A 14,338-nucleotide genomic window follows, 5' to 3' on the forward strand; every position below is an offset into this window, starting at 1 on the left:
TGCATGAAAGCTGACATCATGTCGACACATTGTGCTAATCCCCCCTTTGGCGGGAAATTTGCAGTTTCACCTCCTCCACCAACTTACCTTCCCATTGCCACAGCGCACCAGCGTTCCCATGAAGGCGATATTTTTCATGCTGGTGTGGCTCTTGGAGCTGTTGGCGTTGAGCACCACTTCGATGCTTTTCCGCGCCGGTTCCGTCTCACCGGTGAAGCTCGACTCGTCGATGGATAGGTCGTACGCTTCGAATATTCGGATATCCGCCGGCACCCGGTCACCCACGTTCAGATACACTATATCGCCCGGGACGATGTTTCGCGCGAGGAATGTTTCGAGTCGTCCTTCTCGTAGACTGCGGGGAAAGAAAGAACGTTGAAAAATGGGTTATCAAATTGTTGTTGGCATTTTTTTTTTTTTGCAAATCCGTTATTAATTTTGACGGGGCGGATATTAAACTGTGTATAGCAGAAGCTGATAATCAAAGGATGCTTGAATGATGGCGAGAATCTTAGTAAATGCAATACAGGTCGGACTCGATTATATATAATCGCAATTTCACTTTCAACGTTAATTTTCGAATCCAATACATAATCGAATCACAAAAAAAGCTATTTTTCCATTAATGTTTGACATTCATACATTAATGAAAAAATTGTTTTCTTCAGATTCGATTATGTATAGGATTTGAAAATAATTGTTTAAAAAAAAAGGTCGACTATATATAATCAAGTCCGACCTGTAAATATATATCTATATATATAAAAATGGATTTCTGTCTGTCTGTCTGATTCTGATGGACTCGGAAATTACTGAACCGATCAGCATGAAAATTGGTATGTAGGGGTTTTAGGGGCCGGGGAAGGTTTTCGTGATAGTTTGAGACCCCTCCCCCCGCTCTAAGGGGGGGCTGCCAAACAAATGAAACACAAATTTCTTCATTACTCGAGAATTATTCAAGCAAATGAAACCAAATTAGGCATATTGAGGTATGAGGGTGCAATAAATGTTTCTATGGTGACTAGACTCTCCACCTCCCTCTCTAAGGGGGGCTGCCATACAAATGAAACACAAATTTATGTATTACTCGAGAATTAATCAATCAAGTGAAACCAAATTGGGCATATTGAGGTTTTAGGGTGCAATAAATGTTTCTATGATGGTTATACTCTCTACCCCCTCTTTAAGGGGAGCTGCCATACAAATTAAACACAAATTTCTGAATTACTCGAGAACTAATCAAGCAAACGAAACAAAATTTGGTATGTGGAGGTTTTAGGATGAAATAAATGTTTCTATGGTGGTTAGACACTCCTCCTGATCTCTAAGGGTGGGCTGTCATATAAACGAAACACAAATTTCTGCATAACTCGAAAACTAATCAAGCAAATAGAGCCACATTTGGCATGTGAAGGTTTTACGGGGCACGAAACGTTTCTATGGTGAATACATTTCTCCCCCCCTCTAAGGGGGTCTGTCATACAAACGAAACGCAAACTTCTGCATAACTCGAGAACTAATCAAGTACAATTTGGGATGGGAGGGTTTTTGGGTGCAATAAATGTTTCTATAATGGTATGACACCCCTCCCTCCTCTGGAATGGAGAGGGGGTCCCATAAAAATATTACATATATTTCAACCAAAAATATTCCAACCAAAAAATTCTCGGAAAACTCTGAAGGAAAAAGGGAAAATTCGAAAAATTAAATTCCCATATGTTCTACAATTACATATTGACAAGTGCTGTTGGTCCATTTGATGTTTGCGCTAGTGAAATTGATCTTTGTTCGAAACTGGAAATGGATTTTAATGTGATCAAACGCACTTCTGTATCTTCTTATATCTATACCAAAAAAAAAAAGGATCGCCGGATGTGTTGATAAGAGCATAACTCGAGGAAAGAATTGTCCGATTTAGGGCTGTCTTTATTCTATTACATTTTCTGTATAAAACATTTATTCCATGTAAGGGAGAAACATGTTATTTGCAAGTGGTTGAAAAATCTTGAACGAGAATTGTGTCTGAAAATAATCTGATATTATAATGATGAGTTTTGTTAAAAATACTATGAATTTTATAGTAAAAGGTAAATTCAACGGGGTCGAATAGAAAATCAATCAATGAACAGTTTTGCGATTGGACCTATTAACTTGCTCATAGTAAGAAAACGTGAATGTTTAAAGATATTGATAACAAAAAAACAAATTTTGGGCGGGACGAAGTTTGCCAGGTCAGTTAGTTTTCTATATAAATACAGATCGGACTCGATTATCCGGAGTATTGATTTTTTTTCACTCCGGATAATCGAATCCTCCGGATAATCAGACAAAACAATTTTTTTTCTTTATTCGTTTTTTTGCATGTATTTCTCGTTTTTTGAAAATAAAAGAGGAATTTGATTTTTTCATCCCCTTAAAGTCAGAAAACACCTTTCTCACATGAAAAAAATTAATTTATCCAGATTCTCTCAGGAGGTTATAGACGATCATATTTGATGAAAAAAATCCTCCTACGCATATGTTCAAATTTCAACAATGACAGAGTTACAGAACTTTTTTTTTGTTTCGGACTCTGTTGCTTCAAACTGGTTCTTCATTAAAAAGTACGCTATGGAAGACGATTCTGATGCTTTCATTTGAAAGATGAGAAAATTTAGTACAGGTTATAGTAGTGGAACAACTAAATTAGTGAATTTTAATAACATTTTGGGAGTGAAACACTTAAAAGTTAATAATTTTTAATGTGTTATTATTAATTTCATCCTAAAAATTTATATTAAACTAGATTGTTTCTATCAATTGAAATGAAGTTCTTCAACCGCTCCACAATTTGTGCTTTGACGCACAACTTCTGTCTTTCTCAATTCGGCTGCAATATCGATATAAACAATTCCTGGTGAAAATTCAAGCAAAATCTTCAAAAATCACGATTTTTACCCCACTGTACATGTAATAGCCACTTAAACTTCACCTTAACGTTTAAAGGTTACATTTCTTCATGAAATAAGCCATATTTGAAATATAAAAAAAAATTCCAAGCTGAATATAATCGAGTCCAAAATTGTATATAATCGAATCAAATATAATCGAGTCTGTATATAATCGAGTCCGACCTGTACTGTATTCTATTAGTCAAAGCATTTCATTTGATACCAATATTGAGGGGATTGCAAAAAATACATAGTCGACCATTTTGTGGCGGCGACCTTTATGTTGCGAATGCGAATTTATGTTGTTCATAGTGTAGTGTATTCTCCAAATCATGCCATTCAGCAAATGCGGATTTTTTCAGGATCACGTAGTTTTATAATAACAGTGGGTTAAAATTTCAGATCAATCATTCAACACGAACGGGGTCAATTTTCTATTAATGTGGGACAACCCAACAAACATTCAAACATACATAGAAACAGGTCAAGCTGCATGAAACCATTCAAAAAGTAATTAGTTGTTAGGCGACTGCTGCCATCTTGAAATTGGATTTTTCATTATCTGCTATGTTCTACTAGTCGAGAACTTTCTTTTGATACATTTTTGGGCATTTTTCATAAATAACTGTGTTCTACTAGTCAAGCCTTTTCATTTGATACCCATATTGATGGGGTTGTTAAAAAAATATATATGGCGCCATTTTGTGGTGGTGGCCATTTTGTATTTAAATTTTTCATAAATAACTGTATTCTACTAGTCAAGCCCTTTCATTAGATATCCATATTGATGGGGTTCTGAGGAAATATAGAGTTGGGGAAAAAGAAATGTCGTATTTCTGATCGAAATTTGATGCTTTATTTAACATACTTAAAATTATCCAATTAAAGTCAAATATGCGTCGTTTTGTTCGCAAACTTGTTGCCATTTAAAAGGCAACTTCATTATTCAATCCGGGCTTGGCGATGGTTTGGGCCGGCTCACCGCGCTTCGACCACGACTTTTTCCGCTTTAGGTTGTCGTACGTGATCCACTTTTCATCGCCAGTCACCATCTCTTCAAAAATGGGTCGAGTTCGTTCCGTTTCAGCAGTGCATCGCAGGCGTTGATTCGGTCTGAAATATTTTTTTGCGTCAACTCGTGTGGCATCCATACATCCAGCTTTTTTTGGAATCCAATCTGCTGCAAATGGCTCCAAACGGTTTTATGGTCTATACCCAGTTCCTGGCCAATCGAGCGAGTGTTCACATGCCTGTCTACTTGGATGATTTCAACGATATTATCGGTTTCCACGATGATTGGCCTACCAGTAAGGAATCGATCAAACCAACGTTGTGCTGTGGGAATCGTTACAGTTTCGGGTCCATAAACTACACGAATTTTTTCGGCTGCCTTCGTTGCAGTTTTACCTCGCAGGTAGTAAAAATGTAAAATATGGCGAATTTCTAGCTTGGTGGACTCCATCTTTGACGTGCTATAACTTGACTGAAAAGGATAATCACAACACTGTCAAAACGACACTTGTAGCACTGATTGTCCTCTTTAAATAGCCGTATAGTATGACCCGATGCGATAAGTACAACACAAGATATGTTTAAGTGTTGCCATATATTGACAATATACGACTATCTTTTTCCCAACCCAAAATGTAATCCGCAATTTTGTAGTGGCCACCATCTTAGATTTGCATTTTTCATAAATAACTGTGTTCTACTAGTTAAGCCCTTTCATTTGATACTCATATTGATGGGGTTCTGAGAAGATATAAAATCCGCCATTTTGTAGTGGCCGCCATCTTGGATTTGCATTTTTCATAAACAACTGTGTTCTACTAGTCAAGCCCTTTCTTTTGATACCCATATTAGCTATTCAATATAGAATTATAATACAAATTATTAAAAATTTCCGAATAATTTTTTTTTTGCCATTCAAACATCTTTGCATACTTGAAATCTCCAATAAAGAAATGGTCTACTTTTTGAAAAGAGCCAACATTTGTTTTCTTCATTTTTTACAAAAAAAATTACAACCCTGAAACTATAATATCTTCAAAATTCTGATGAAGGATGAAGTGGGAAAAATTGTATAAATTTTCATAAATTAAAAAAAAAATAAAAAAATTGCGCCGAAAAAAAATATTCTAAAAATTTTTCATTTTTCTCAAAAACGTATTTTTTTGAAATTCTCAAAAAAATATGAATAGTCGTTATAATTTTCAACAAGTCACCCATACATCGGAAAATGGGCACAAGTTTGCAGAACATGAAAATCGCGATAATTTATACATAAAAATGATACGAGTTAATTATTAATAGCAACTTTTCAAAGAAAAAATGAAAAAGTTGTTGCTGCAAAAACTCTTTCCCTGTGACTTGTTGAAAGTCGTCTATTTTTTTCAGAATTTCGAAAAAACATATTTTTAAGAGAAATTAGTTTCAATTTTCAAAATAGTTTTTTTTAATCAAGTTTTTTTCAACAATATGTTTGATATTTTTTAATGAAAATTTTAAACTTTTCCTACATTTCATCTATTGACCAGAATTTCGATTAGCTTTATTAAGTATCATAAGGGCCGATATTCGCGGCTGTGAAGTAGAAAGGAATAGCCTGTATGGCTTATGTAAAATATGGTGGTGGTGGATTCGAGAGAAATTATATTTTTTTTATAATTTTTAGAGCTTCTAGAGATGCGCAAGAGATCGGTCTAAATGATAAAATAATATACAAAGACTACCTTCATATTTAAAATTGGCTTTATAACCTTCATTGCTTAGGTCAGACACGAAACATTTGAAGAAAACCAAAGTGCTGGTGTTTCATAACTAAAGAACCGGATATTACTTCAGATGTTACATTAACCTCTTGAACGGAAATGACGAATCCAGCTTGTCAAAAACATTTTACAACAAAACGGTGCATATTTGACACAAATCGGACAATCTGAATCATAACGTTTGCAGTTTAAAAAAAAATGGACAAAAGTTGCCGATTTTTCATGGAATTACCTTCACACCCACTTTATTTTGTTTATTTTTCATAATTTTACAGGTTTTGCTTCACTGCTATTTCAAGGGTTGATATGTGTAGGCAAATAAATTATGTAAAACAATTCTTTTAGGTTAAACGGTTCCATTGTGACAACATAAATAAATAATGACATTATAAATAAAAATGTGTACTAAATTCAAAAGCAAACAATCAAAAGGAAGGACATCTGTCATTTGATTCCTATATGGGGCAGTTGCATAAAAATTAAAAAAATGTAATTGGCCTTTTTGTAACTGTCACCAATCTGAATTTAGATTTTTCATAAATAACTGTGTTCTAGTTGTCAAGTCTTTTCATTTGATAACCATATTAATGAGATTTAGAAAAATATATATATCACCATTTTGTTTTGGCGACTATTTCAGATTTTAGCTTTCATTTGATTCCCATATTGATGGGATTTTGAGAAAAAATAGTTAGTCAACCATTTCATGCAAAACCGATATAGTGGCTCTCAGATTTCAATGAAAATTGGCAGTTTTGTTCTTTATCTCAAAGTATTAGACTCGTATTTCTTTATTTTTTCGCTAGTGTGACCATTTTCATTATAGGGTGGTCCGAAAAATCCACTAAACCGATTCAGATGGTCGACATATTAAATTGAAGCCAATGGGCTAGCCATTTTTTTAAAATATTGAACTTAAAAAAATGGATTTTACTTTCGTAATTATTGACTGTAGTCGTTTTTCATTGTTTTGTGGGTTTGGACTGTAGGGCGCTATATTTTTTATATTTTTTCTTGAAAGCTGAAGATTTTTTATTTGCCGATATCAGAGATTCTATTTTTTTCGTTTTAGAGGCATGATTTTTAAAAGTTAACTGGTGATCCGAAAATCATTTTTCTCCTTTTATCCAAAAGTGACTTTTTGCAAAAAATCATAACATTCGAACTACTGAATCGATTTAGATGGTCGACAAATTCAATTGAAGCCAATAAGCTAACCTTCTATGAAAAAATATCACACGTACGGGAAGATTGAATTCTAGTCGAATAGGTCTAGTCTAGCCACATGGGAATATTGAACGAAGACTTAAAACATGTTAAATTTGCAAAATAATAACTCAAAAACGAAAAATAACACCTCTCTCGGATATATTATGTAAAAAAACTCAGATTTCCAAACAAAATATTGAAAAAATATAGCGCCCTCTATCTTTAACCGAGAAAACTATGAAAAACAATTAATAATTACAGAAACAAAAATCCAAATTTTTCTCAAAAGTAATATTTCTCCAAAGAAAATGTCGATATGTCGATCATCTAAATCGATCCAGTAGTTCAAAAGTCACAGTTTACGCTCAGATCTCATGCGAGACGGACGCTTATCAGCTAACTCTCTTCTGATTAATAAACAATATATTCATTGTGCGATATAATTCAACACGCGACTTCTCCCGGATAACATAACCTCATCTGTAGTTGAAAGGAAACATTTTGGAAATGGATAAGGCAATCGTCCGCCAAAACACGGTGAAGTTACATTTTGGCTCCAAAAGTTTTAATCCGTCGAACCAGGAAATGTTTAGCTTCTTCCGTAAGCAAGGATGGGACAGTGAAATGCTATCTGCGATGTACAGAGAGGACTACAGCATTATGGTGAAGTTTCAGTCAGAGCGGATCACGAAACGTGTTCTGATGGAACTAGGACCAGTCGTCACGTTCGAGTACGAGAATGGAACAACGCTTCAAGTTGCTGTTTCGGCGGCGGGCGGAACGTTCAAGTACATCCGGGTTTTCGGATTGCCACCAGAAGTGGAGGATAAACACATCGCGGCTGTCTTTGAAAAATACGGAACCATTCAGCAGATGATTAGAGAACGCTTCCATGCGAATAGCGGATTTCCAATATGGACTGGAGTACGCGGTATCCATTTGGAAGTAAAAGACGAAATACCTGCGCAGGTGTTCATTCAGCACATCAAGGCAAGGGTGTACTACGACGGATTGCAGAACAAATGCTTCTCTTGCGGCTCGACAGAACATCTGAAAGTAGATTGTCCGAAACGTCCTTCGGTAAACGATCGCTTGGGATCAAATGCGAACAACAAGGGATCGAATGGCAATGACAGCATCAGCGGAAATGGCAGCGGCGGCGGAAGTAGTTCGTGCCTCGTCAATGACGTGGCAAACCGTCAGTCTATAATCCGACCGGAAGAGTTCCCGAATCTTCCTGGCCAAAGCAATGGCGACATGGAAGTCGATAATATTCAGAAAAACGAGGAAAATGGAGCGGGGTGGCAGGTGATCAAATCAAAGGAGCAGTTGAAACGGACAAGAAATCAAACTGGGCAAACAGCCGACCCAGCTGGTTCAGGACAAACGGGAGCGAAGAAAATCTTCGCTATTCCAAGAGAACCCATTCTGGCACAAATTCAGCAAAGGCGATCCCGTTCAGCAACTCCCCGGAAAACCGCGACAACATGCAGTGATCAGCAGACTTTCCCTACATCGATAGCCAAGGATGAGTGAACACGTGGTGACAAATGAGGTTGAAGCTGATGTCGAATTATAAGAATGGTCTTAACACGAAGCCGAACATTGTCAATGAACTGGACCCGAAGCCGAACAAAATAGATCAGCTCTTGAAAATGAATGAACCAGCACCGTAACCGAGCAAAGCAGGAGAGCGCGAGCAGATGATGAATTAGATGTAGGCATTAGTAACCAGGTACGTTATATATTCCGATAATTTGACACTGGCTTGGAGTAAAACTTTTGACCAGTGGATCGTGCAGTGATAATCTGTTAAGAATAATGAGAGGCTCCGCTGCATTGTTGGAAAAAAATGAACTACGTCCTTAAAATAGCTACAATTAACTTGAATAGCACTACGACGACAATTAACCAGAACTTATTGAGAGATTTCATATGGAATCATGATATCGATCTAGTGTTTGTTCAAGAGCTTTGTTATGAAAATCTTTCCTTTATACCGTCTCATCACTCTATTGTAAATATGAATGAGCTGGGTATGGGTACCGGTATTCTATTGAGGAAATTGTTTGAGTTTAAGAATGTGGTGCTTGATCCGAATGGTCGAATATCTTCTATTGTCGTGAACAATATCAATTATGTGAATGTATACGCCTTTTCGGGAACAAACAAAAAGAAAGAGAGAGACGATTTGTTCTTAAATAATTTAACGGTTCATTTGAGTAAATCAGAGATTGAATATTCAGTACTTGGAGGTGATTTCAATTGCATATTGAACTCGTTCGACTGCACGGGATTAGTAAAAAATTTCTCTACTGGCCTGAAAAGGCTAGTTGATTCATTTCACTGGAAGGACGTTTTGCTTGAACTAAAAAAGAATGAGTTCTCGTTCTTCCGATCAGGTGTCGCGTCGCGACTGGACCGTTTTTATGGGCCCTCTAATTTTGTAAAAATGGTGATGAATGCAGAAACGATTCCAGTTCCTTTTTCAGATCACTGTGCGATCGTTTTGAAGGTAAAAATTAATCCGGAGTCTTTCTCACGGAGAGGAAGGGGGTATTGGAAAATAAACTCTACTATTTTAGAGAATGATTCAATAGCTGACAAATTTGCATCTACTTATTCAAATGTACGTAGTAGACTTTTATACACAACAGACAAAAATGCGTGGTGGAACTTAGTTATGAAAAGTAAATGTAAACAATTTTACAAAAGCGAAAGTTGGTCGAATAACCAAAGAATTTCAAATTCCAAAATCTATTTTCATGAGATTTTGAGAAATTTACATAGAAGAAGATGCTCCGGAGAAGATGTAAATAGTGATATCAGCTTAGTAAAATCGCGTCTAATTGAAATAGAGAACGACAGGTTGAAACATCACTGCCGCAAATTTGACAATTTTTCGCTTATGCAAGGAGAATTATCAAATGTTTTCCAAGTATCTGCTCAACTACAAAGAAATAGTCAGAGCAATAATTTAAAACTAAAGGAAGGCAACGTGATAACTGGTGATCCCACTCGGCTTAAAATAATAATTCATGATTATTATTCAAAACAGTTTCAACAAGTTTCGGACAATAATCCCTCAAATCATTCAACAGACGATCCGTTGAATCACATTACACGGCAATTGAATGACGAGCAGCAAAGAAGTTTGATAAAACCCATAACTGTGGATGAGATGCGAGATGTTTTGAAAATGTGTACGAAAAAAAATCTCCTGGGCCAGATGGTCTCAATTATGAATTTTATTTAAAACATTTTGATTTAGTAAAAGAAGATTTGATGAATATATTTAATTCTTATTTATCTGGGACTGTCAAGCCCACAAAAGAATTTACAGCTGGTATAATCACACTTATTCATAAAAACGGCGATAAACACGATTTAAACCAGTACAGGCCGATTAGCTTACTGAATTGTGACTACAAATGGTTCACAAAAATCATTGCTACCAGAATTCAAACCTTCATAGAAGATTTGTTGGGTTGTGAACAATCAGCTTGCAAAGTTAACCGATCCTGCTCGGACAATTTGAAAAATATCAGACGGATCATTTTACGGGCAAACGATACTTTACGGTTTAAAGGAGCATTAGTTAGCATTGACTTACAAAAAGCTTTTGATAAGGTTAATAATTTATATTTATGGAAAATCTTAGAAAAATTTAATTTTCCTGCCAGCTTTATCGCATGTATAAAAAACCTTTATAGCAATGCCTCTTCACGAGTTCTTTTCAATGGATTTCTTACAGATGAATTAAGCATTCGTTCTTCCGTGAGACAGGGATGTCCGTTGAGCATGTTACTCTTCGTTCTGTACATTGAACCTCTACTGAGGAAAATAAGTGATGGCATTGCGGGTGTACTTATTTACGATAAGTTCATTAAAACTATCGCATACGCCGACGACATTAATATTTTCATTAAGAATGATCAGGAGTTCGATTTACTAATCCAAATTCTAAACTCCTTTGAATCATTTGGAAACATTAAAATGAATTATGAAAAGTCGGTTTATATGAGAATAAATAACGCAAGATTGGGTCCTCAAATGATTCGCGAGACTCGGAAATTGAAAATACTAGGAGTTGAATTCACAAGTAGTATTAGCGAAACAATCAATTTAAACTATAATAGAATACTTTCTAACGTAAAATTCACTCTACAAATTCATAGTACGAGAAGACTCAATTTGATTCAAAAAAGCTGGTTACTAAACGCATTTATTCTTTCAAAGTTCTGGTATACATCGCAATTATTCCCCCCTTTCAAAAAACATATCGATTCTATCAACACGGCAGCATTAAGATTCTTATGGGCTGGTTATATGTTTAAAACTCACCGTGATCAATTATATCTTGACTATAGTGTAGGGGGAATTAGGTTGGTGGACTCCGAATTAAAAATGAAATCTCTTTTCATCAAGAATGTTTTGTATAATATAAATGATCCAACAGAGCAATATTTACTGTCATACCAAAGGATACAACAATTGCCACGAATATTCAGAGATTGGATAGAAGAGATGCGCATAGTCAAACAAGATAATAAACTAAACAGCACTCTATCAATTTACAGACATTTTATAACTGAGAAAAATACTATACCGAAAATAAAAAACGATCATCCTTCAATCCTTTGGGGAATTATTTGGAAAAACATAAGTTACAATTTCATCCCAACAGAAGACCGTGCGAGAATGTTCAGTCTTTGTAACAATTTAGTTCCGAACAGGGATAAATTGTTGACTTATAATATTGGACAATTAACAGACAACTCTTGCGAACTGTGTGCAGGTGAAGACAACAATCTACACAGAATAACTGAATGCCCTCAATCTCGGATTATCTCTAATTGGACGTTGAATGCAGTTGAAAGATTTTGTGGCTTAAAAATGGAAAGTTTGGAAGATATTTTATCATTCGAGATCGACACAAGGAAAAAGAATGAAAATGCAGCTTTATTCCTATGTATTAGAGCAATGTCACATAATTTGAAATTTTATCCCAGATCAAGCTTATATGTATTCCAAAAGGAGTTAAGAGAAATAAGATGGAATAATAAACAAACGTTTAAAAATATTTTCGGAATTAACTTGAACATATGCTAGGAGGATAGAGTAATAAAATAGTAAGACAGACAAAGTATAATGATAGTAAGATAATATAGCAATAAGTATACGTAGTAATTTTAATTGTCAATTGTTAATTGTAACTAACATGCTGAAATAAAAAAAAAAAAGTAAAAAAAAAAAAAATGGCATTCAGAAGCCCGGGGGCAGGTGAAAATTCTGGCTAGGTTCGCCTAGTTAAGAAGTGAGATAAGTCTGCCAAAAAAAAAAGAGATGCCAACCCGCTGTCTCCCGGGCAAAGGAGATACACCCAATAAAATGGAGCTACGATCACGAAGAATAATTAGAATGCGATCACCCGAGAAGGGTCCCCGAACTGGAGCTGGTCCTGGAACGGGCGTAAGAGCGAGCGGCCAGCGGCTGGAGGGCGATGTGCAAGAGCGGGCCACCAGCCGGGTTCAACCCGAAGAGCTACCGCCACACGGAAACAGCAGCCATCGACATCACCCAAGAAACGCTGCGCCTACGAGACGTGTTGCGACTGCCAGACGACAGTCGTCCACACTTGTGGGTACCACTAGGCGCCGGATCATGTGGACACACGAAATGAATGAATTCGTGATCCGCGCCTATTACATCTGCACTGCTTTGGAGACGGACATGAGTGGTCGCCCTCGAATACTAACAATGTTCGAGGAAGCGTATCCAGAGTTCGTCGGGAGGCTTGATCAGAACGCGATGAACGCGAGGCGTAGAGCGATAGTACGCAACAACATGCTCTCCCAAACGCAAATCGACGAGATCAAGCAGCAGGTGCAGAGAGAAATAAGCTCCAGGAACAACAGAGCAAGCGATGTGTCGAGACGAAGTTCAGTACGGCTGAGCAATTCATTCGCGAGTGGGGCACGCGAATCAGCACCAGTGGAGGCCACAGTACAACAACCCCCTGAGCCGGAAGACCCACAGCCAGATCAACAACTACTACGCGATCTGGTCTTCCACTACGACGAGGCGATCTCACAGTTCCGCGACACAGACCCATTGTCGCGCCCCAGGATCCCGAAGTTGCAGCATTCCCGCAGGCTGACAAGTGCAGTAAAGCTCATGAACGAGCACGTTCTTCCGCTGCACTTGGTTGATGCTGAGAACATGGAGGAGCTGCAACTGAAAGTTTACTGTGCTGCTGTGGCGACCGCCAAAAGTTTAGGATACCGTATTAGGCCAAGAGGCGGACTGCTCCAACATCTCCGTGAAAGGCGTGAGCCTCCATGGCGAAGGAGATTGGAGCAACGGATCCTAAACAAGCGCGCCGCAATTGGAAGACTGATGGCGTACAAAAGAGGCAGCAGATCGGCGAAATTATGTCGCCAAGTTGCTGTGATCGTGCGGCCTACTGAACTTCGCCAGCTGGGAGCTCACCAGCTGACGGAAAAACTCGACACACTGGTACAGCAATTGAGCGTCCTAACTAAACGGCTGAAACGTTACTCTGACTCTGCAAAGCGCCAGGAACAAAATCGGATGTTCAGAGATAACGAAAAAGCGTTCTACGACCACATTAGCGACGAGAAGCCCGACTACCGCGAAGGTTTGCCAGATATTAGCGATGTGACGAACTTCTGGGCTGGTATTTGGGAGACCCCAGTACAACATCGCGACGGGCAAATGTGGTTAAGACGGGAGGAGGAGAGTTGTGGTGAAATTGGAGAGATGCCAGCTATCATCGTCGAAGAGAACGATGTCCGCGAAGCCTCGCGGTACCTGAGGAACTGGGCAGCACCGGGCCCCGATGGTGTTCAGAACTTCTGGCACAAGAAGCTGACCGTCGCACATCAAAAGATAGCTGAGTGCTTCAACAAGGTGCTACGTGACCCACACAACCTCCCTGAATTCGCCACTCGTGGCGTCACATTCCTCCTCCCGAAAGACAGCAACACATTGAACCCATCAAAGTACAGGCCGATAACGTGCCTATCGAGTCTGTACAAGATATTAAGCAGCATCATAACCGCCAAAGTTTCTGCCCACTGCGAACAACACCATATCATCGCAGAAGAGCAGAAGGGATGCAGAAAAAATACGCATGGCTGCAAAGACCAGGCCATCATCGACGCAACCATAGTCGGCCAGGCGGTTTATAATCAGCGGAACCTAAGCATGGCCTATATCGATTACAGGAAGGCTTATGACTCCATACCTCACTCGTTTCTCGTCCGGGTATTGGAGCTCTACAAAATTGATCCCTTCGTCGTTAGGTTCCTGCAGCATGCGATGAGGCAGTGGAGCACGTCTCTGCACCTTAGTGATGGGGAAAATGTGTTGCAGTCTAGAACGCTGCAGATAAAGAGGGGGATA

At 38.0% G+C, this 14,338-nt stretch overlaps 1 protein-coding gene across 5 annotated transcripts in view; it reads right to left on the reverse strand.

The window, feature by feature from the left end:
- The window catches only part of LOC129771710 (calcium-transporting ATPase type 2C member 1), a 188,331-nt gene that overhangs the window by 31,685 nt on the left and 142,308 nt on the right, over window positions 1–14,338 (reverse strand). For all 5 annotated transcript variants that reach the window (XM_055775659.1, XM_055775657.1, XM_055775656.1 and 2 more), the window contains exon 4: window positions 88–355. In XM_055775659.1, coding sequence (XP_055631634.1) covers window positions 88–355 — 268 coding nt within the window. The remainder of the gene's footprint in view (window positions 1–87; window positions 356–14,338) is intronic.

Source organism: Toxorhynchites rutilus, chromosome 2, assembly GCF_029784135.1.
Source record: "Toxorhynchites rutilus septentrionalis strain SRP chromosome 2, ASM2978413v1, whole genome shotgun sequence".
Lineage (NCBI taxonomy): Eukaryota > Metazoa > Arthropoda > Insecta > Diptera > Culicidae > Toxorhynchites > Toxorhynchites rutilus.